Consider the following 25,064-nt stretch of genomic DNA (forward strand, 5'->3'; position numbering starts at 1 on the left):
CCACGCTAATAAAACCTGCAGGAACAGAAACACGACCTGGGGTTGCACAATGATGCGCATCTAGCAGTGCCCTCCCTGTAAATATTTAAGATTTATTCAAGACAACATATTCCAGTCAGCCACAGTATGGACACGAATCACAGACAGACACATTCAGAACATTTATTATTACCATGGCTGAGCAGAATGGACAACTGCACTGTGAGGAGAAAACTGGGTATCTAGGCAACAGGCCTTCTATTTTCTAACTCCACGCATCCATCTTGTTCATCTTTCACATGATAGATTTTTTTTTGTTTGTTTTGTCCATCATGATAAAGTGAGGTGAAGTAACAGAACTGCCCTACAGCTCCATGGACAGAGCACTGTGCTAATAGCACCCCGGAGACTAAACGCTGGCCACTGGATGATGGACATTTCAAGTCCTGGCAGGGGAGACGGTGTGGATGGTAAAAGGATAACTGGTGACGGGCGTTCTTGTGCGGTACGTGCTCACCACGTCAACACAGCTCTGGGACCTGGATCAGTCATGTGGACACTGCGCTCCCTGCTGAGCCTGGCTCAGCTCATCGGGGCTAATTAAACCACACAGGCATAAACAAGGGCACTAAACTGGAGCCTGCTGGGAGACAAAGTTCCACATGCTGCCGGGCGCTGGAAATAAAACCGAGGAGGACCAGGAGAGGCGACGCGGGACCTGCATAGACGAACAAGAGGAGGACTGATAGGATGTGGGCTTTTTGAAGATGAGTCATCTTCAAGTCGTGCTGCTGATAGCAGGGCTAACTATACTGGGAACTCCCCTGTCTGCCCTTCCTCTTGATTCAGACGTGAGCCAGCCCTTCAATGAGCCTCGCTGAGGAACCACTCAGACAGTCATTCTGCGTGAAAATATTTCAGTCGGAACCACTAACGAGATCTGAAATCTGCACGTCAGAATGGAGGACAATGTGAAGCTGTGCTACTTATTATGATGATTATTAGAGGGGCTCCCGTGTTGGACTTGGAAGGCTGCTAACTCTACTGTATACAGTATGTCTGTAGAGTCTTTGTAGAGCAGTACACACACACACACACACACACAAACAAACTTTTAATTAAAAAAAAAAAAAAAGATAAGCTAACCCTAATCCAGCTGCTAGGTCACTATGGGATCCAACACACGCTGGGATGGTTTGAGTTGCTTTCACCCCGGGATACAGTTTGAGCCAAGCTTAGGAGCAAAATTCACTCTCCTGCTGGGTAAATGTTTGACTGCTTATTCCTAAAATGAACTCTTTTCCCCGGTAGCCGTACTGCAGGTCTCTCCTGTCTCACTGTCTTTAATCTCCATATCTAATAATAAATATAAAAGTGGCAAAAACAATACATAACAATAAATAAATAGATAAACTTCTTGAAGCACAGCTCATTTAATCATTATTACGGTTGGGTTTTTGATAATGATTTCCCATAGAAATTATAGACAAAAAGATGACATTAAATGATAGCAACAAATAAATAGAAATAAACCAAACCAACCCATTTCTTAACTGGGGATACAGAGTAGATTATGGAATTGGACCCGCTGCCCTCTCCTGGGATTCAGGCTGGTGACGGCACGGTCACCGAGCAAAGGGAAACCCTCCTCATCCACTTATGAACGCCTCCAAACAGCTCTGTTCCATATAGGCTGATTGCTATTTCACATTTTTCGAAAGCTCATATCCCTCAAGCATTATTCATCAGAGGGGAGACTCATGCATCATGAAAAATGTGAGGAAGCACAACAGAAAATGCTATCATTTTTTTAAACTTGTCGACAACAGGACCTAGTGTTCTCCCTGCCCTAGATTTTAATTCAGGTGAAATAAACGCGGCTTGGTTATGCAACACGGCTCGATCAATCCAAGACTTGGCCTGCCATACATGTCTCACACTCAAGATGATAGGCGGATCAAATTACATCACCTTTCTTTTAAATCATTTAACAGCATGCAGAGCTAAAAAAAGAAACGCCACACCACGTTAAAACCTAACAGCTTTTTCGTCTTATTAAGTTCAACTTTCAATAGGAGTTTCTGGGTGTCAAATCGTCCCTGAAGTGATTCCACCAGGAGGACACCGAATCATTGCTGTGTTAATTATGGATAAACTGAATCACAAGAATGGAATAATATCGGCTGCCCTAAGGCGTGCCATAGGAAAACGTGTTAACTGCATGATTAGATTTTTTATATCCTCAAATGTACCTCCTCAAAATAGGAAGAAAATACGTAGAGAAACACAGAGGGAAGAAAGAGGCAGAACTGTACATGGCGACTGTAGGAACATAGGGTTCTTTTGTGCTCCTTGACATAATAAACCAGAGCTTAGATCTCATCTACCATCAGACAGACTCCGTAGGAATGACAAAGGAAGGTTCACTGGAGTGTAAACATGCCCGCCTGGAGGTAAGTGTCTGCTCAAGGTAGGACGGACAGACCGTGAAGTGGCAGCTCTTGAGAATCCACTCAGTGAATCGACTGCAATACAAAAATATCAAGCGCAGGAGCTCAGTTAATCACTGTAGGAATACTGTACTTTTCCATGATCCTGACGGGCCACTAAAATCATCTCGGGAATGACTTCAAGAAGAGAAGAGCTCGGTAAGCTTTGAGTTGTGACTCGTGCTGATGTCTCTACGTCTGTGCGTGGGGCGGCCGACGGCTGAAGGCGTTACGTTTCTGGGTTGTCCATCCAAACGGCTCCACATGTCATTCTCAGACCAGACTCACACAGTGGCCATGGTCCTGTGACGTTCACCTCAGGGTGGAAGCTGAATGCTGGATAATGTCAAAGTGCGTCTCAGGTTGAAACTCGTGTTAACATAGAAAATTTTCAAATTATTATAATTTCACCACTTCCCAGTTGATGAAAAATGTAAAGTATACATCCATGGCAAAAATCTGAAGGTAAATCTGGCCATATTGGAAGATACAACAACAGATTTGATAATGCGTTATCTACCTTTTGCTAACTGCTAATGTTGCTGACTGTATAGTTTAATGATAAAATGGGAAGAAGTTAAGTGATGTTCTGGGAAATTTTACTCACTGGAATACATATTTCTGTCTAATTCATAACAATCCCATCCGACACTAATGTACGTATGTTTCTGTATTTCATTGGGAATTGAATGCTAATCAATAAATCAATCAATCGATGTTCCAGTGCTTAAGCAGGAAGATTTTAGTGTTGGTGAAGTCTGGCAAGAAAACACCTGCCTGCCTGGACCAAACACACTTGAGGTCTATAAGAATGTGCCACAGAAATATGGGGTTCATTGAGATTAAAGTCATATTGTATCGTGTAACAGCAACTGGCGACGTTAGCTTGATCGTGGTTGAATGCTAAGTGAGCATCCTGGCTAACGCTGGCCATCAAATCTCCGTGGATGTCTTTGAGAGTGTTTATGTGAACATGTTATCCCTGGTTTTTAGTCTTCTATTTTGATTTCAAATTAAATGATTTGCTTTTCTGAGTTCTGGTTCCTAGTAAACTGCTGAAATACAAAAACCTCTAAATGGTTTCAGAGTGACACAGACCGGTGCTTGGTTTGTTATCGGTCAATTGACGACAGAGAGCTCATGAATTAAGCTCAAAGATGAAAACACATCCTCCCGAGCTGCACTTGAAGGCAGCAAGACTCACAAGGAATGAGGATGAAAGTCGATATTTGCTTCTTTGAATCAAAGATTGATGTGTCGAAGGACAGACGTGTGGTTAACATTCCTGAAGCATACATTTCAAAATGCCCCTCCCTTTCAGAGTGAGATGAGGCTGCTAACGGATGCAGATCCAACATCAACATACCCTGACATTGAAAATATGTCTTATGCAACTGAGACAGCTGAGCATGTAGTCAGGCCTACCTGTGTCCCCCCACACTGGCAGGTACTCATCCTGCTGGATGTCCAGCATGATCTCCAGGCCGTTTCCTGTCCCTCCCTTCATGGTGGTGCGGAGCGTCTTGCCATCCTCTGCAGCGTTGAACATATAGCACTTCCCATACCTGGTAAACACCTGGAAGGAGACAGAGATTAAGAGAGGGTCACCGACACTGCAAAGACAACCCCACAGTTACTGGGTATCACCTAAGAGTAGTAATGAATTCCTGTATCAGTCAAACACTCTCATCACTTACAACGCCGGACCTCATGGACGTGTTCTAGGACCGGTTCTGTTCTTTCTGCTGTGGTTGAGGTATTTTTCATTACCATAACATCTCTCTTTACGGTCATGCAGACAACAAACAATGATAACTCTCCATGAATAAAACAAGCTGGCCTAACTCGAGTGGCTCAGTGGCACAGAGCGGCTCAGCTGATGTGACAGAAAGGAAGTCAAAAAAAGTTTTTGCAGCTTAACTCTATCATCGACTGTGGGTGCCTCCATTATCACATCTAGCAACCGCTCTGTCCTCAAATGTCCAGGGAACCAGTAAGAATTTAGGGGGGTGCGCGTGATCCTAGCAGTGACCAGATCTTTGAAAAACACATAAAAACTGTTTCCATCAACTCAGCAACCTTTCCAAGTTTGGGTCAATGTTGTCTTTTGGCAATGCGGAGAAAAACATTCACTCTTTCATTTCCTCCCACCACCACTAATATAGTTTACCTGCCTCAGTGCCAGAACCCAAGCCCAACTGCAGACTGTGCAGAACTCTGCAGCCAGACTCCTGACAAAGACGTGCCTCACATCACCCTCAGCTTTAGCCTCTTTGTATTGCCTTGTATTGTTAACAATTTCTTTTAGAACTGATGACTCATGCTTTACAAGTCTTTACTGGCTGGACGCCAGAGTACATTAGAGAACTCCTATCTTATTGCAGCCCTAAAAGGCCCCGTAGACCTGCTGAATTAGGCCTCCTGGCTGTTCCTCAACTCAAGGTCAAAGGGTGGTCGAGGTTTTGCAGTAATGGCACCTCAGCTTTGGGAGTGTCTTCCAGTTAGCATCCAACTGCCTCAAGACACTTTTTCACCTGACAACTCGTCTTTTTTCTTTTACTGGCGTGATGATGAGGATTATTTTAATATTTCCACTAGTTACCTGATTATTATTGTTCCTATTTCTTCGGAGTACCCACTGCCCTTTGCGCTTTTGAAATGTCTACCGCTCTTAACAGACGAAGCAAGAGTAAAAAGCACGAAAACAAACAAGCAACAAGTCAAACAAAGGAGAGGATCTCCCCTCACACACGCGGCGAACACCCTGCCATTACTAGTCGAGACTTTAACAAGGCCTAAGAGAATACTACAGAAACCCTTCATTCCTGCCACGCAGCGCTGCTGTGCTAACAGTACAACTGCACACTTCCATCAGAGGTACTGTACGTGAAGAACAAAGTCTTCCTCCTCCAGTGTCTCTCTGAACCACCTCCAACACCACCAGCCACAAAAAAGCTTTAAGGCATTTATGAATAATAGATTTAGTTAAAATTGCAGCTTATTTGAAAAGTATGAGTGTGTATATTTGTGTGTGTGTGTGTGTGTGTGTGTGTGTGTGTGTGTGTGTGTGTGTGTGTGTGTGCTGTAACGCAAGCAAACATGTACATGCATGAGTGTGTAGTTTAGGGGTCCCTCCTTATGAATAATAAACACTATTACATAGCTATTCACTCCTGCGCTGCAGTGACTGACTGACAAACAGAAAGTGACTGATGGAAACATCTGAGCTATCAAGTAGCAGCGATGCTCTCCAGACCCCTCGTGGCAAAACAAAGTGTTGTCAATATGTTGGTTTGCTATGAGTTACAGGTCATAATCAATGGAATACGGTATGTTGTGTGATGCGACTGGGCACAAATGCTGCAGACTGCAAACAGCAGCGCTGCTTCAGAAAGCTCCCAGCGGACTGTTGCGTTCTCCAACATGAGCATGCCAGGAATCATGTGAGTACCTGTAGCCTAGTTAGCGAGGCAACCGAAAGGTACATCTTGCAGTCTTTTGCGACCTTCACCGGCTCCCTGTCAACCCTGGACCTGAAAATACTGCCCGCCACCTCCACGGACCTGGATAACCAAGTGCTGCACCTGGGGTGATAAGGTCTTCTTATTATTCTGCTCTATGAAATTTGGCATATTTTTTTGGTTTGTTCCCTTGATAGGTAAAGCAGCTTTGGGTACTTGGAAGAGTACTACATCCAGTAAATGTGACGTACAATCATCCATCCATCCATCCATCCATCCATCCATTTTCTTCCGCTTATTCCTGTTAAGGGTGGTGGGGGGTGGAGCCTATCCCAGCAGCCTTCAGGTGAGAGGCGGGGTTCACCCTGGACAGGTCACCAGTCCATGGCAGGGCCAACACATATAGACAGACAACCATTCACTCTCCCAGCCACACCTACGGTCAATTTAGAGTCTGGATTAACCTGGTCCCCTCTTGATGTCTTTGGACTGTGGAGGAAGCTGGAGTACCAGAGAGAACCCAGCAGGAACAGGGAGAACATGCAGACTCTTGCTGTGGGGCCACAGTGAGGACCACTGTGCCGCCATCACTCCTGCAAGACCCAGTAACACACACGGACACCCCCCTAAAGTTAGAGATAATAAAGGATAATAATCCAGGGATTTTAGCTCATTTAGCGTCCGTCGTCCCAGATTGTCCCCCAGGCAGCATTCATGTTCAATTAACGACTATCCACTTTGTGTTCTTGAATACAACTTTTCTGAAAGTTTAACAAACTTGTTGCCAGCTAAAGAGGCAGTACACAAAAGGGACACATTTCTAATCAGCGAGAACCATGAAAGCATAAGCACTTGTTCTTATTTTTCTTTGCCTGAACAAAATGACAGCTGAACAAGAAAGACACAGAACCACAGATCCAGGCTCTCTGAAACAGGCCTTCAATGCACCGCTGCTGCCATCGTACGCTGAAACTGTTGCTTCTTAATTCTAATCAATCAAATCACCAGAAATCACTGTTTTAGAGGAACGTGTACCCACTCACACACTGACAACCTGTGAAGAGATGGAAGATAGAAATCGAATGTCTTCAGTTTTGACGGACTGAAACCAAACCCGACGGGTTGTGTTTTGGAGGAACAGCTGGCTTTGGAGTGTTTCAGGACGGATTTTTTTTAGGTTATAAAAAAGAAAAAAGAAAAAAAGCAGCACCTCCTCTTTTACCAACAGCGGCCTTCTCATGGATGGTTTACTGATATGATGGATGGACCAACTAACATCACCACACTGCCAAGGCAGTGGAACGGATCGGAAGAATATGAAGCAGCGCATTACGGGTTTATTCACCTCCACAAAACCACGGGTGCTCCTGACAGATGTGTATTCACACAAAACAAATGACACACCGGGAGTTATCGGGGCATGGTGAAGAGGACAGCACATAAATATTAATGGCACCGTCAGTCCTTGTTTGCAGACACATGATGTGGCTGTTTTTTGGGGTTTTATGTGGATTATTCACAGAGAATAGAAGCACACCACAGGTCCCACAGGCTAGTGGTCCGACATCCACCTCTCTCGCCTGGCAAACTAGATCAAGCTTTACAAGCCAGCATGGAGCTTCCCTGTCAAACGGCAGATTTAAATTTAGAGCCCTTTAAAGAAAAATTTCTGTCCAGAAATGTGTCGTTTTTCACCAATGCAGCCACCGTGGCCTTACTTCCTTCACTGCGCGATGGTGGACCTACGGAACGCGCACAGAATACCGACGGCGGTTCGGAGTAAAACGATCACCAACTGCATTATCCAGGTACGTTGGTCCAACTTCCGAAAGACACGCACGTTTACGTGCATTTTTCAAGTCCAGTTTCAGCTGAATGACCATCATTAAATTAAATTGTTGGTGTTTTCTCCAGCTTTCCAAACCCAGCAGAGACTGGTGGGATACCAGTCGATTCATCTGAACTGCCCCGCCCTCATTTGTAGTTATAATCCATTCAGGTGTGTTTGATGCTGCCACGGATATTAGCGAATATTCCTGCAGTGACAGCTGAAGTTTCTTTTTTTTCTCCTGAGCAATTGGTTCCCAAGTGTCTTGTCTTGACATCTTTCTCACCTCTGACTATCTTATGGAGGGGAGAATTGCTTTCAGGGGGACACTGCTAGCCCCTCTTTCACTCCTTTTGTCAAGACTGATGATGTTTGACAGATCGGTCAAGGACCGGGGTCAACATCACATTAGACCTCAGCCAGACAGAAAGTCTCCTCTTGGGCCATTGGATGACAAAGACACTAACAAAACCTTGACAGTTGTGACTGCAAATCCGCCGCCGCTGACCTCCCCCCCACCACCGCCGTGTCCCCCTCCACCTCTCCTCCTCCAGATCTCGCCTCAGGTGGAGCTGTCAGATGGGACGAGGTAATGAGTTCTCAAACCTGTCCAGTCAAGTAGAATAGCACAGGAAACACTGCACTGCCTGAAAAATATCCAATGGCGACAAAACTATCAATTCTCATTTAAAAAGTAAATTGCTCAGCTGAAGGGAAAATACATACTGTTCACTATCACCGTGTGCATTACCGTAGGAAGTTTGTCCCAGTTTTTTTTTTTGTTTTTTTTTGGTCAATGACAGATAAAGTTGCCGGTAATGCACAAGGGAAGCTGTGTATGGACCTGCTCAATCGTTCCTCCACCGCTTTTGCTCCAGACAGATAAACAAAATTTTAAGAAAACACCAACATCTGGCTTGAGTCCAGCAAAGTTGACGGTGTCTATGTTCATGATAGTTAAAAAAAAAAACGTACACTAACATCTGGCTTTGTCTGAAATGAGAAACGCTTCAAATAACTGCAGTAGTCATGAGTATTTATCAGCTCCACCTCCTCGTGGCAGTGATTTAAACATGAGCTGGCGAGATATGCTAATTGTTGTCCCTTCCCATCACAATACCTGCCTGCAAACATCTGCCTGAAACAGTACGGTGAAGTCAGGCCCGTTGTGGTTGCGCTTTATACGATCTGATGGACACGGCGGGCGCTTATGCTAATGATGCATGCTAACTAGCTTGCTGCTAGCCTGCATATCAAGTTTACGTTTTACTGCCGTTCGGAGGCGGAGCTCATAAATACCTCATAGAGGATTTATGACAAAATCACAGCAATGTGATATTAGTTTGTTGCTGTGGGACCATGAAAAGGTCCCATTAAGACAGCGACTGTAGCTGTGAGTACGTGAAAGGCAAAGCACTCTTTTTGGCCAGTTAAAGCACATTAACTCTTTCTGATAAAAAGCTAAATCTTCCTCAAAGGAGCATAAAACTTAAAAAAACAAAAAAAACAAACCTCAAAACAACTAAGGATGCTTTCTGTGCATCACTCAGCGAAAGACAGCTGATTCAGGTGCTTCTTCGCTCGAGGCATAAAACTTGGGAGTGATCAAAGAGAGCTGTACTCTGATCTCTCTGATGTGTTCCTGTTGTCATGTCTCTGAAGTAGTGTTAGCCTCTAGGGTGACAGGAATGCTGATTTTGTCATGGGTATTCCTGTCTTTTTGTACTTTTACAGCTCGCCTCATGTCTTTGACTCTGAAACATTTGTAAATAAATCAGTTGTCTTTTTTTTTTTTTTAATTTAGCCATTTCTTTAAATTTGTTAACGCGAACTTAAGTTAGTGACAAAGCCAGAAGAGATTTTCCATAGATTTCACTGTCACTGCTCTCCTGAACCTTGTTTCAAGGTACAACAAGCAGCTCATCATGTTAGCAAGACGCTAACGGACACAACAAAGCTCCACAGCAGCTCCTGACTCACATTCGTAAGAGTCGTGGAAGTATGAGCCCAGACTAATTTGGACAGAATCAACCGAATATAAACTGAAAGGATGATAGAGGCTGGATCTGCTCTCAAGTAGCGTAAAAACATAAATCCATCCAAGTTTTTATTTTCATTAACTGTGAGACTCTTGTTCGTGCTGGTTCTCATTAATGGTGCTACGTTTGAAATATTTCCACTTGAGTCAAGTTATGAACATTCAGAATGGTCCCCTTCAGTTGCTGCCAGCGCCACGTTAATTTCTTTCTTTCCGAACTGGAGGTCTGAGAGCCGGTTTGCAAGCGAGAGCACACGCGCGGCTCAACCGGCAATTAAAATGCCTTTCGACCAACAAAACGCCTCTCATTAGTATTCACAGCTGCAAGTGTCAGTGTCTGGCAGCACAGAGCTGCAAACATGACGTGACCTTGCCTGGTGGCTGTGTAGTGCCTCCCGCCGCGCGGACGTCAAAGATGACACGGCCATAATCGTACATTCCTGTCGTGATGAAAAGGTCAGCTGTTCGGATCAACCGCCCACAAACCCCATTCCCAAACACGCTCCCGGCCAATGCAAAGAAGAGTGAATGAAGAAAGACTGTTTTAAACACCGTATCTCCAACCCAGCATCTGACCTTGCCAGGAGTAAGTGCTGAGCTCCTCATATGTTGGATGTGTGCAGCTTCCTTCAAACAATCCTATTTTGTTATCAGCGCTTTGCAAATGGCTTGCTGACGTGGCGCCAAAAAAAAAAAAAAAAAGGAGAAAAAAACGGGCAGATTATTGCTTCTGAAAGGGACTGCTATCTTTTCTTAATTTTATGCTCACATTCCCATCAGGCCTTGTTTATCTCTTTGTCCGTGTAGCATTCGAGCCATCGGAATACCCTGAAGTGCAAACCATGAATAGAAATTTGACTGACGCAGCGGAGCAGAATCGAGCACTAGAAAGAGTTTAGCCGCGCCTGTCACGGTGGCTTCTGCTCAGAGAGAAAAAGTGCATCTTTTCCTTGATCTAAGTTGATTCAGAAGTGCAGGCAGGCCATTTTCTGCTAAAAATCAATAAACAGAGACCAAACATTGAGTACGTTGCATTTGTAATATTACGGGCTGTTTGAGATTGGCTTCTGAAGAGCTCATTCTTTTCGGGAAGCGCGAGCTGACTCTGCTATTACTTTCTGTCACTTGTGATACTCATTCGCCGTTATGAGCTGACAACATTCCCTATCCACTGAACTTCAGTGCTAAGTTGATGCTGGGTGACATTCCGGTGTCGTCTCTCTTGTATTTTTCCATTATAGAATAAGCAGGTAATAAGAGACTTCTTACTCATCCCATTTCCTTTGCTGGCAGCAGAGAAATAAAGTGAAAAGCGCTGTAGAGTAAATTGAAATGTTAAACGTAATAGCCAGCCAAAGAGTTTTATCAGCCCTCATGAAGCACCTCCACCTTCCAGAGGTGATAAAGCTTTCACGCCAGCTGTCTGTTGTGATCTGGTATTATTGTTTGACAAATCAATATCCATTATGGGAAAAAAATAAATAAATTCAGAAGCATGATGAATCCACGGCAGAAGCTTCCGGTTTAGATTGGAGAAGTCCTCTTATCCTCACTGCTTAGCCAGAGAAGAGGGGCAGAGTTTATGAAACCGGCCTTTGAGTTGCAAGGTGGGCACTTTTCTCCGCCGCCCTCTCGGCAGGAACGGCAGCAGTTAAAGTGCTTGTACTGCTGTGGGGATAAATAATGCAGAGGGTTACTGCGTTAGCGACAGGGTTGGTGATGAGTATGTGAAAGGAGGTGAGGAAGGGGGGGGGGGGGGTCGAGCGCGCACACACACACACACACACACACACACACACACACACACCATGCCTCACTCTTTATTATGGCTTCATGCACGCCACTCCGCTACCAAGCTAGCTCCCTGTGCAGCTTTAACACCCACTCAACATATTTCATGTCACAACAAACAAATTCCACCATTTATGGGACATGTTGGGAAATTTATAGAATCTATTTACCACGCCACCTTCATGTAATTTCCCAGATTATATTTTACAAGATAGCACATCAGCAAGGCAGAGCGGCGGCGGCGGCGGCGGGGACACAAAGGATTGTGGTCGCAACTGCTGATGGGATATTTATGCTCGGTGAGAGGAGGACAAAGGGAGGGTGACAGATATTAAAAACTACAATGCAAAGCAAGAGAGATAAAAACGAATTGAAGGGAAACAGAAGAAGCGGGGAGGTAATTGGGAATCACAAACTAAACAGCTGTAATCATTGAGAAAGTGAATTCTATTCCTGGAGCCCGACTGACCAGGCAGCCTTTCGTTCTGCTCCTCCACCTTTAAAGAAGAGCGGCTGGACTCCGTAGCCAACAATTATTGCCAGCTTTAGAGGATCAGTTTCTCTTTTGTTTCATGTCCAACTAATTATGAGGCTAAAAGTAGAGTGGAGTGTCCACACGACAGCAAGCAGAGCCCGCGAGGACCGAGACAGTCACGGTCTACCCAGAGTGTTGCAGTGTAATCTATCACTACATAAAAAGCCTCCTGCTTGGCCAGTGTGTAAAAGTCATAACAGCAGCCCCTACGGTGCCTTAAAGGAGCAGTCCAGCACTTTTGTGACTGCACCTATTTGCTTTCCTTCAGAGAGTGAGATGAAACGATCGATCTCACGTTAAATACGGAGTTAGTAAAATGAGTGCGGGCCAGCAGGAATAGCTGGTCTGGGTCCATTAAAGAGTGGCTACCATGAGCCCCCTAACGCTGCTCAAAAGATGAATGAATCCCCTCAAAAAGTTGTGAAAGAATCATCTCTGATGCTTTACACATACAATATACATCATGTATTTCCACGCCTCTGCAGCAGCAGGCCAGGCCATTTTGTTTTTGGGTTGCTCCTCTGTTCTGTTCTCGTTCATCTGATATCTCGGGGACACCTTGAGGGAATCGATTTCAATTTGGCTGCAACGTCCACTGGGACTCCAGGATGAACTGAGAAGATTTGCCTCACCATTCACCGTTTACCTCTAAAAATGTGTCACTGTGATAATGGCGTCCCCTCGCGTGTGGATCAGGGACGAGGTAGGGATGGACGTGTGGGTTTTTTTTGTCTCTAGGAGTCACAGAGCTGCGGAGGAGCAGCACAACCAAGACCCTTGCTGTTAAAGGCAATCACTTAATTACAACAGAGAGGAGAAGGTGGCAGAAGTCTGACCCCAAAAATTGCAGATGCCATAAACTCGTGACCTCCAAAGCCCAGACGATGATTCACTGCAAATACTTAAACCATAAGCTGTAGAATGTGAAGCTTGAAGCGAAGAAAGAAGGCCGCCGTATGAGGCAGGCTGCTTCAGAGGTCCAGCACGCGTTGGACATGTTGCTGCTTCTGCAGGGGCGAGACTTTGGGATACCTGAGAGGACGACAGTGGCATTAAGAACCCGGTCATTAAAGGCGGTTGAATCTTAAGTGTTTCCATCTCGTGTTTTGCGCATTTACTCTTTTCCAAAAAAAGGCAAAAAAAACAAACAAACAAACAAAAAAAAAAACGAAACACCTCGAGCCTGAGTAAAAAAACAACAAATAAACCTTCTTTTTTGCAAATCTGAGGTAGTCTTGAGTTTGAATTAGTTTTTGATTCCATAAAAAGCAAAATGCGCCAAAGGCACTTGAGAATTCCTTCATGGAACACGTCTATCATTGCTTTTGGTTTTCGGCTCTGGGCTGCTCCCTGTTTCCACCTACTATGTCCTCCCTCGTGGTTCTTGTTTGTCTCACTTCCTGTCTTTCTCTCTTTTCCCTCCCTGTGCCTCGGAGCCACTTGCTCCTGGTGCTCCCCAGCTCTGCTCCCAGCGGTTCCTCCCCCGTCAGCTCCGTTTCCTGCCCTCGTGTTCTCCCGTCTGGTTCTTCTTATTAGTTGAGTTTGTATTTTCCTTTGCTTTGCCGTCGTCTTATTGCCGGATCTGCTGCTTCTCCTGCGTTTTCATTGTCTGTTGTTCAGCCGCCTGCTCTCTCTCTCTGTTTGTTCCTAGTTAGTCTTTCATTCCTCTAACAAATATCCTCAAGGTCCACACCATGGCCTCTGTGTGTGGATCCACCAACAGCAACCTTTAGCACTGGCACTGTTAGGCCAATGGAAGACATGGAAATCTAAATCTACTGAAAACCTGATTCCTTTCTTTGCAATCTCTTGTTAGAAACTGTGGATCAAAGTGATTTTCCAGTCATGCCCAACCTGATTTTAGGATTCTGCTCGCAGAAATACTCCCACAGAAAAAAACAACAACCCACAACTTGTCATTTTTTATATTTCTCCATCGTTTAAAGATAAAAGTACAAACATTTACAGGTTGATTAGTGAGCTTTAGAGGTGTTTGCGAGAATGGTTTTGCACTTCAGACAAACCAACGCACAGTGAGATTGATATTGATCTCATCAGACTCTCAGCGTTTGTTTCCCAAACTGGTCTTTAAAGCCAAAGTCACCTCTAACTTGAACGTCTTACTTCTGCTTGTATTTACAGTGTCAAGTCTTCTCCCTTTTCAGCATTCTGAAGATGATGGGAAAAGTTTGCCCAATGAATTGAATGAAACTGAAAAGATTTTTATTCAAATGTATTTATTTTGGGAGCCTGTGCCCACTGCTGCTATATTTCTGTCTTTATTACAGCGTAGCCTATTCCTACGGTGCCTCAGAAAGACATTAAATAAAATAAAAGCTAGACTGGGCCCAACATCTTGTACTCCCTGAATAATAATTAGATTGCTCTCCCTCTCCTCATCTTACCCTTTCTTCTCGAAGATGGTGGAAAATTAAAATATTAAAATGACATGCTCTCTCTCTCACTCTCCGTGGCTCCCGTCATGTCTCCGTGCTGAAGGCGTCCAGATTTAGCAGTACGGACAGGCAGCTGTCAGCCCCAGCTCATCAATTACAACACGCACATCCAGCCATTAGCTTTAATAAGTCACCTCTGGCTGCTGGTCGGTGAACTCCACTGATGGGGCTCTGGATCACCTGTCACAGCTTGCAGGGGCTGATGGGACGGGGACGGGGGGGCACACACACAACCTGTGGCAGCTCCAAATCCACAACAGGAAGCCAAACAGGAAGCCATGGTTGACGACATGTCTTGCCCGGATTAGTCAGAGTAGAGGATGTTAGCGCCGTGAAAACGGCTCCGATGTCCTCTGCAGATATTAACCATCGTCGTCCACTGCCTCGGTTTCCCCAGTTGCCTTTTTTTTAAGAGAGGCCAGGGACCCTCTGACATTTCCAGACTTTTCACAGGAAACATTGTGGTGCACCTCTCCCAGTGAAGGACCGTCTCAAGGTCTGGGGGACGTGTGACTCTTATCTTGGCAGGATTTCGGCTTCCTAAAACCCTTAAATAATCAATATCTGCAGCAAAGCCTTATTATCTCTTAATATCCCATGACGCTCACAGTGGAATCTTGAAATGGAGCCTAAATGGTTGATAACAAAACTCCCATTAACTTATTCACCACGGTCGCTACCGGGTGGCAGGGATCCGACACAGACATCGATCCGGTACCGTCACAGATGGCTGGATTATCGCGACCACTGGGCCGAGGCTCTGGAACCATGCGGCGTTGGATGGGAGCGGAAACATAGGAGGCTCCAACAGCAGGACATGGAGGCAGTGCTAACGGCTAACTGCTGAGCGCTATGCTGGCTAACGCCTCATCGTTGGTTAGTAAAAAGTACCGCGTCCATCTTCTCGGGGTTCAGTGTGAGGGACTGCAGCTTTTACACTATCCAGGTAGAGCAGGGCTACTCAAAGTGGGGCCTGGGGGCCTGATTTGGCCCGCCAGTTGTAATAAATCAGCAACAGAATAACAAGTATGACATGTTTCCACAACATACTGTAACTGTGGGGGTTTTTTTGGTGAAGAGAAATACATTTTCAAATATGGAGGATCCCTTAGGAAAAATGTTTGTATTCACAGTTTGATGACAACAGAGTGACACCAGAGACAGTGGTTCACAGGGAAGACGCGTCATAGGAAGATAATGTGTTTTTACTTCTGTCCTGCAGCTCACCACAGTTTGGCCCCCCGAATGTTTGCGCACCGCTGAGACGGACAGAGGAGAAACTCAGAGTTCGAAATGTGAAACCTTGGCTTAGAAACCAGTGGCTATTTTATCAGAGACATGTAATTCACTATTTTAGGCACTAAAGTTTTTGTTTTTTTTCTAGACAAGCAAAACTAAACTGATGCTGTCATGAATAAACATCAGTTTTTAAAACAAGACCCTGCAGCTCAGAGGCGGGGGGGGAGGGGGGGGGGGTCCGTGTGTGTTACTGGGTCTTGCAGGAGTGATGGTGGCACAGTGGAGCAGTGGTCCTCACTGTGGCCCCCCAGCAAGAAGGTTGTGGGTGGAGCCCCGGCTGCAGCACGGGGTCTTTCTGGGTGAGTCTCCATGTTCTCCCTGTTCCTGCTGGGTTCTCTCTGGTACTCCATCTTCCTCCACAGTCCAAAGACATCAAGAGGGACCAGGTTAATCCAGACTCTAAATTGACCGTAGGCGTGGCTGGGAGAGCCAATGGTTGTCAGTCTCTATGTGTTGGCCCTGCCATGGACTGGTGACCAGGGGGAAGGCTGCTGGGATAGGCTCCACCCCCCATGACTCCTCACAGGACAAGAGGTAGAAAATGGATGGGATATCAATATTAGAGTATTAAAAAGTCTAAATGGGAGTGCTGTGTTCATTTTCTGATATTACCTCCATCCACACAACTGAAATTATTGTTTTGCTGCAAACTGAGTTCATCCGCCGTTGCGGCAGCGTGTAAACGTGTTCTCACTCTTTGACTTCACAACCCCCCAGTTTGCTGTGGGCCCTCACATCAAGATGTCTGGCACTGCTGTGCAAATTTAAACTTTAAAACATGCACCCATTTGTTTCCCTTATTAGGTTTTCTGCGAAAATTAATGTGAATTATTTTAATTCCCTCGGGAGAAGTTAACTTCCTCACGACGGGACAGAACTCCAGCCAGCACACTCAGATGAGGGGGGGGTGTTTGCTAAAGATTTATCTTAAAACGTTGGTTTTTTGCATTGAAAAACAAAGAAAGAAGAGTGAGCCAAAAGAGGATAAAACATCTTTGTTGAATAAGTATCCAGTATCATTTGTTCCCTCCTTACATAAGCGACTCCCCCTCATGAATTAGCGATTTTGGCTGAAAACGAGGAACAATAACCCTGGAAAATTAATCCAATATAATACACTGGCCTGACAGCAGCTAGCAGGCACGCCAGAGCAGCAATTCATATCTGCAGTGCAGCAAAGCCACTGGTCCGTGAAATAAAACAGACAGAAATAAAATAACCTCTGATCACAGTGATCGCTAATGATTTTGGAGCTACAGCTTCATAGATTACGAGTATGACGGTGTTTAGGACTGAAGGGGTGTGTGTGTGTGTGTGTGTGTGTGTGGCTAGACTTGTCTTTGGGGTTTTGTTTATCGATAGGACAAAAATTCAGGGAAGTAATATGTCAGACTTTGGGATGGAAAGGTGAACAAAACATCAGATCTTTAATCAAAACCACTGAGACTCCCTCAGTTCGAAGACCGACTGACTCCTTCCACACTGGACAAAACTAAAGAGGCAGCATCACGCGAGTATTTCTGTTTGCCACAGCGACCTCTGACTACCGACTATCAAGACCCCGTGGAGATCTGTACCACATTTTCAGAAAATTCCGTGGGGCGTTCCAGAGACATTGTGTTTACGTGAGGTGACAGTGACTTTTGACCTACAAGACATTTTCGGTTCATCCTCGAGTCCCAGTGGGTGCTTGAATTTAGAGAAATGAGGTGTTTCTGGAATAATGATGAAACAAAATTTGGACGGACAACCCATAAAACATTTCTCCCCGTGACACCAGGGGATCCAAGCAAAAAGGCTAACTCATCGCTTTGTAGCGGCTACGTGCTAATTTTCAGTTCGGTTTGATGGCACTGCCAAGCAGCATGGGATTGTGGGGGTTCTCGTCTCCATCAGTTCATGCTCAAAAGCTGTATTCATATTTAGTTGTGTTTACTCACATTGTGGTTTCACGTGAATGATGTCAATGTCAAATGAGCAAACATTCCAACCATCAGACGCGTCCACTAAAGACTCAGTGTCAGCAGTTACGGCCCAGCAGTTGCAGCCGGTGCACGAACAGCATTCAAAGTGTGTTTATTGTTGTTGTAGCCAATAAGTTTGACAACGTGAAACGCACAATTCCCGTGATTAACATGATATTTGGGAGTAACGAATTACATGGCTCCCCAGGGTGAGTCCTGCCCGTGCTCCCGTCGTAGAAGTCGTGAATGCATCAGAGCAGCAGAGGTGGGAGGAGTCCCCGCTGAGAGAGGATCATGTTGAACGTCTGCAATTGTTTGAAACTATAATTAACTCAACATTAACCAAAAATAATCATCCGCTGCACGCCAACACCATCTATTTACAAGTTAGCAACCAGGCAATTGGGTGTTTCTCCTCAGCCACTTAATCAGCATGTGAATTACCATAAATATGAAGCCATCTGGAGCCAGGAGGGATGCTCACAGTCAGGCTCACAAAGAGCTTTTCTTTCAGTTTCAACACAATGAAAATTCACTGAAGCGCGTGAGGAATAAGTTCTCTTTCATTTCATTAATCATGCCTGGTGTTTGAGCCGTACGGCTGGATCCGTCTGCAGCGGCTCAGCCTGTTGCGTGTACAGGTCACACGCTCGTCTTTTTTCTCATACTTTCTGACTTCTGACTATTTCGTTTTATGACCTGAGACTTTGAATTTTGTTCTCAAGCTTCTGAAAAGTCCGGTTTGGATTCATTGATTTGTAGTTTGTTTTTTTTTCCTTGTAGTAATTTGCTCGCTGTTGTGTGTGAGCTCTGCTGCAAGGCTTCAGACAGCTCGATGCTAAACACAATGTACTTATTATCACGTTTATCTCCATTTTAACTCACACACACTTCATCATGACATGGGGCACCAGCACAATCCTGGTTAATCTTAAGCGCTACTTAAAGGAGGCGGGCGTGGAGGATGCTTCACCTCGCGTTAGAACTGCATCCTGAGTTCTAGCTCAACCCCCTAGCTCCCCTCTAGCTCGATGAGGGGCTTCAGTGTCTAGGACCAGGACCCAGAACCACCACACTGAGGAGAAAACTGTCCTAAAATCTTTGACTCCTTTTCAAATTTAAGCATCAAATATTTGTCCACCGAGGCTGCATTCACTTCAGATTCATGGTGTTACAGCAGATGTCCACCCACATCAAAATCAAGCGATTCAGAAGTCATAATTACTTTTAAATCAATATGTTTTGACTTTTTAACCTCATGGTTTTGACTTTCATCCCATGATTATGATTTATCGTGGGATTCTGCTCTGTTAATTGGCAGAAATGGGCTTCCGTATTTCCACGTGGCCGCACATCGGGATCTTTTTGTGAGCTTCAGCTTTGAAGTAGCAGATACAAATGACAGCCTCTTACAGGATGAAGTAAAGGCAAGGTTACCGTGTCCTGGTTAAGCTGCGGATAATCCGAAAAACCACATCCTGCTTTCACAGAACCGTGATATTCATGTAGACGATCAGGAGGACACTATATCTCTCTTTCTCTGAGACTTACCAAACCTCCAAATATTGTGTGTGTGTGAGTGAGTGAGTGTGTGTGTGTGTGTGAGTGAGTGTGTGTAGCCACTGAGACCAGGTTGTTGATGGAGGGCAGAGTTGTGCTGGGGTAGCATATGATTTGCATAGTGGTGGGAGGAAATAACAGTCTGGCAATGGGTCCCCTCTGCTGCACACATAATATTACAGCAGCAGTGAGATGACAAGTGACACAGGCAGCTAAAATGTAATTGGGGAGCCATCTGCAGAAATGAATATAGCTGATCCTGCATTTCCAATATGTCAGAACAGTGAGACGTCTCCCCTCCATTTCACTCCATCACACAGGAGCCCTCACATTAGAAGCCCTGGCTCCCTGAGAGAATTCATGGACCGAGGAGAAGAAAATATCGGATAATGTCTGCATTGTCTCATGTAGCGGCATGAAATTGGATAAAGTGATTGGAGACAGACATGCCAAATACATAAAAAGACATTTCCTTTAGTTTGCCACATTCACACATGGAGACAGGCACGCTGCGATGTGAAATCTTGATTTAATTATTTCCAGCAGTTGTGATGAAGCGTACGTGTGGGGTTTCTGAATGGAGAGAACAGATGTAAGAATCGTAGAATGGCCCCAAAAAGACATCCAACACGAGCAGATTATCCGTAAACTTGCCCGGCGTTCTTAAAAGTCTGTCAATCTCAGAGCTCTGATTGTCTGTGTGCGCTTATTGGCAGAGATTAAACAAATGGTTACAAACGGTTCCAAAGGCCTCTAATGAGTATAGGAAGATTGATCTGGATTCAAATTACAACCAGAGAAAAGCACTCCAGCGTCTTCCCTCAGCGCTGAAGGCACAGCAGGCTGACTGAACGGCCATTTCCTTGCCACTCCATTATTCCGACATTGCTTTATTGTGAGGCGGTCGACAGTAACGTTGAGTTAGCTAGAACACAGGCAGCGGGGGGGGGGGGGCAAGGCAGGGTCGAGGTGTGTCAGTGTTCAAAAGAAGCAGCAGCTTTGTCAAATTCCCGTGTAGATAATTTATCAAAAGGATGGATACTCTTGTCTCCTCTGTGTGCGTGGGAGACACCGAGACCTGCTGACCGCTAGTTAGCTTAGCACGATGGATGGTTGTGGATGGGCAGGCCGGCAGCGCTATGAAGTCATCAAATACTTCCCTCTGGAACAGCACATGCCTGTATTCATAAAACCGTGACTGTGCACAATAGTTGTGTCAGAATAATTTGAAATGACAAGAATCAGATACATAGTTGGACATTGAACTACCTTCCAGACCGTGATTTCACGCAGTGCTTCCAGACTAGAGGGAGGACCGCGACTGCTAACCACGGCCATCTTTGCAAGAGAGGATGAGGATGATTAGTTTTGGACTTTTCATAAGCCTGCCCTGCAGCTCCTGTAAAACAAATGTAAAACATTGTGTCTGTGCACTGTAAGATAAATCATGCTGATATTTACCAGCCGTGACAGAGTGTGGCCGCTATCGGTTTCACCTTGTGTGTGTGTGCGCGTGTGTGTCATCATGGCGTTATGCGATCCTGAAGACTCCCAGCCTGCACATCCATCTGGTTGTGGCTTCGTACCACGACAACGATTCATCAGAGATTATGTTTATAATAGATCACAACTCCCCACCACCAGCTGTGATGCTGTTCAGAGGTGCAACAGACCTGAGCAGAGCAGCTTGATCTTTAAAATGTTTAATCTGCAAAACTCCCTGCGAACATCAATCTAAGAACACCATAATTAAGTCATTTGTGCCAAGTCAGCTTAATCCATCCTAATACATATTTTACATCTGTAGACTTAACGAAATCACTCAATGCGTTCATTCTCCAAGTGTGGTTCCTGCTGGTCTGCAAGTAGTAAACACTGAAGTAACACGAAGTCAAGTCAGTGTTATTTGTCTCGCGCCACATCACGACAAAAGTTCTCTCCTGACTCTATCCAAGGAGAGCAGGTCCAGCACCAGATTCCTTCAGTGAATCTCCACCCAACAATTCTCCATCAGCAAGCACATCCTGCAACAGCAGCCACCAGAACCTTCCTTTACCAGGCAGGAAGGTGGAGCAGATCCAGGATCAGTGGGGACGGAGCGAGAGCAGGAGAGCAGGACAGAGACAAAGACAGAGAATGGAGGAAGACAGAGAGACAGAAGGAAAGAGAGGGACGGAGATAAGGGGGGAAAGAAAGGAGGAGAGACTGATGGACAGACGGGGACGTGAGCAGGTGGAGCTACGGGTGGCAGCTTGAGTGGCTAGAAGTAGGAGGCTAATGTCGTAAGCTAATGCCGTACCTCCATCCACAACACTGCTGCCAAGTCTCACGACTTTACGGGGAAAAAAAACAACAACTGTTTTGAGTTTTGAACAGTTGCCACGACATCGGCGAACGGCGTTGTTGTGAATTCTGGTGATAAAACACAGTAACTTTATAATTGTGAGCACAGACATTAAGAGAGAAGGAATGTGACCTCACAGCATCACCCTTGGCTTTCAGTCTTAAACTTTGAAGTGGGCCGATTCTAGTTTGGTGACACTTTTGGAGTGTGGTGTTGAAAAACATTTATTTTGCAGCTTTTAGGTCTAACAACTCTCTTCCTTTTATTCCTTTTTTTTGTATTTTCACTTTACTCTTCAAATTGGCCTTACGGTATCTGGGGGTTAGCAAAAAGCATTCCACTTGCACAGTGTTCTTGTACGATGTGGAGAGTAACAAAAACTAAAACTAAAACAACAAAAAAACAACCCCCCAAAAAAAATCAACCCCACTTTGATTTGATTTGACCGGCTCAACGATTCGGGCTTCGACTGGAAAAAAAAACAAAAAAACAGCAAGTCAAACTGGTCCGCTAAATTGCTCAGCAAATTGCGTTGTGATTCGAAAGGGCTGAACCAGCCTAGCAGGAGAAGCGGGCTGCGTTATCAACAGCAACCATGCCAGGAAACAAAGACAGAGGCGGATATCAAGAAAGATAATCAAATACTGCAGCATGAATCAGCTACGTCTGCTCATGCCAGTATGAAAACTCCTGGCTCTGTCCATCTCAGCTTCCACAACAACAATGAATGGAAAAACAAGATTCTACAGAGTACGGTGGGCGCAACCTTCGCCTCCTCACTCCGGGAGAAGAGTCGGCCTTCTGTGCAACACGCACCTGTCGTGTGGTTGCATCAAGAACACGTCACCTGATGCAAACCTTTTCCTCCGTCGTGGTGGCTGTCGGAAAGAAACCGACAACCTCTCCCGTTCCCTGTTGCATGACAACCTATTCAGTCCAAGAAAATGTCAACAGCAGAGCAAATAAATCCCAAAGCTTTCACCTCCTACAGTACACAGAAGAAAAAAAAACAGACAAATGTCAGGCCTTCAAATATGAGCTGCTGGCCTTTCCAAAACGGCAGGAGCCCGAAACAGCGGCGTAACCTCCAGAAAGTCTACGGATGAGGAGGAAATGGTGAAATTCACGGGGACAAAACACACGTCACCCTCAGGACATCACCTTCATTCATGCAACATTACCTCACACAAATCAAGAACAGACACCGACTGAATGAAAATGTATCTCCGCCCCGTCACACAAAGGCATTGATTGTCCTTTTTTTCTTTTTTTCTGGCAGCTGAGTCGAGGGCTGATTTCTTATCACGGCAGTAGAACGTCATAAGCTAGCTCCCCGAAAGACATGTGAATGCTCAGAGGTGGAGAGCTCGTCCATCTGTTCATGTACGCCATCCATCTGTTCCACAGATCCATCCTTTCCATCTACATTACCTTCTACACTGGCGTGTTCCTCTGCCTGGAACTGGGTTGACTATTATACACCATAACAGAGCGCTAACAAATTAACCAAAGCAGCCTGAGAAAACATTTTTGCATCCAAATATTCAAACGAGCTCAGCTAAGAGCTTCCAAATTTCCATCTGAATTTATGTACGGCTTTGACTGATTTTTTCTGTCATGAAATGTTTTGCAACCACCGACTCTGCTTTGGTTGTATTTGGAGGCTTCCCAGCAGGCACCGTGTGGACGATACAGAACACTGAGTGATACGCCACATAACCTGCTACAGGAAACGTGTGTGAAATGGAAAAGAGTTGGTATGGTGATGTCGACAGACTTTCAGCACACAGGAGGCCGTGAAAGGTCCAGCGTGCAGAGTGAAGAGTGGAATATCGGCAGAAATGGAAAACTATTGTTAAAGTGGTGAAATAAAGAATGCTAACTTATTCAGACCTGCTAATCTTAGAATTAGCAGAGTACCACACTACGGTGGCACAATCTAGATTGAAAAAAAAAAAGGATTTTTGAGAGCGCCCCCCCCCCCTCCCCCATTGTGGTACTACATGAAAAAGTATAAATGAAGTATGAATAAATTCTGCAAAATGCTTTCATGAAACAATGCCATGTTTTAGTACAGAAACTGATTGCTGAAATGTTGGGTTGGCAGAAGCCTCACAGTCTAATACACTAACCTGCTGTAAGGTTCTCCAATACGTCTGGAAAAGAGGTGCGGGGGGGGGGTTGAAACTTGACATGAAGCTATGCTATGCTACGCTACACTACCAGGTCCTACACATTGGTTCTTTAAATGCGGAGGTGAGATGAAATACTTCAAAATATGGTTCTAATTGGTAGTGAGCAAAATCCATGTCCAGAGTCTCTATTGGATTCATATTGCCTGCCCCCCCCACACACACACAAATTTCACAGGCATTTAATGCAGGTATGAAATCAGCGCAATTTTATTTTATTGCTCACTGCAGCACTGTTTATGGTTGTATCTCTCTACGCCGTGGAATCGCTGCATTAAGTGAATGAAAATGGAACGTCTTACTGCTGCTTCATGGCTGCCAAAATACTTTTTATCACAGCGGTTAGCACTGATTGCAATCACTTATCAATAATGCATCTACAAAACAAGGCGGTGCTCATTTTTGGCCTTTTCTCGTCTTTTTATTCTTGCAAGGGAAGGGAGGAAAAGTAAAGTGGAGCAACGAAAGACAAGTGAAAAACCTTGGAGTGGAGAAACAATGAATGCATGCCTCCACACAGGTGTAATACAATTACACAATTACCACTGAATCATGCTCTGAGGTATGCATGACAACGCTGAGTGATTGGAGATCAAGATTGCAAAAGGAAAAAAAAAAGAATGAGGGAAAGAAGTGGGTTCACGGTCGGGGCACAGAAGGCAGGAGCTTCCCTTCTAGAGATGCTGAGCTGACTGAAGTGACATCTGTTTTTAGATCTACGGGGAAGACTTCAGTACAACGTGTCAGAAACTGTGGTAGTCGAAGCAGATTCGACGATGATTGTGCATTTATCTGGAAAAACGGGGAAAGAAGAACAGAGGAACTCCTTCCGAGGTGACTAATTCAGGATGTGATGTGACTGTAAGCAAGAACAGCCTGTCAACACTTACACAGAGACGGCTATTATAGTAGAACTGCAGAGCATGAACTCCCCATAACAAAGACGAGTACGCATTTGAGCGGGGACACAACAAGTACTGGTCTAGACTTGGACACAAAGTACCTGATAGCGTGAGTCATCCTTGGGCGTGTTCTGGTCTGGAGAAGCCTGAGTGCTTGACCCCGACAGTGAGGGTTCCTGCAGCTCTGCTCTGCTGGCATTTCTCTGGGTCTGCTCGCGTCCCGTAG

At 45.1% G+C, this 25,064-nt stretch overlaps 1 protein-coding gene across 7 annotated transcripts in view; it reads right to left on the minus strand.

Moving 5' to 3' along the window:
• Positions 1-25,064, minus strand: part of asic2 (acid-sensing (proton-gated) ion channel 2) — a 317,689-nt gene that overhangs the window by 24,322 nt on the left and 268,303 nt on the right. For all 7 annotated transcript variants that reach the window (XM_086184151.1, XM_086184149.1, XM_086184152.1 and 4 more), the window contains exon 3: positions 3,894-4,044. In XM_086184151.1, coding sequence (XP_086040277.1) covers positions 3,894-4,044 — 151 coding nt within the window. The remainder of the gene's footprint in view (positions 1-3,893; positions 4,045-25,064) is intronic.

This window comes from Aulostomus chinensis, chromosome 18, assembly GCF_037954235.1.
Source record: "Aulostomus chinensis isolate RoL2024-O1b breed Wild chromosome 18, RoL_Achi_v1.0, whole genome shotgun sequence".
Taxonomy (NCBI): Eukaryota; Metazoa; Chordata; class Actinopteri; order Syngnathiformes; family Aulostomidae; genus Aulostomus; species Aulostomus chinensis.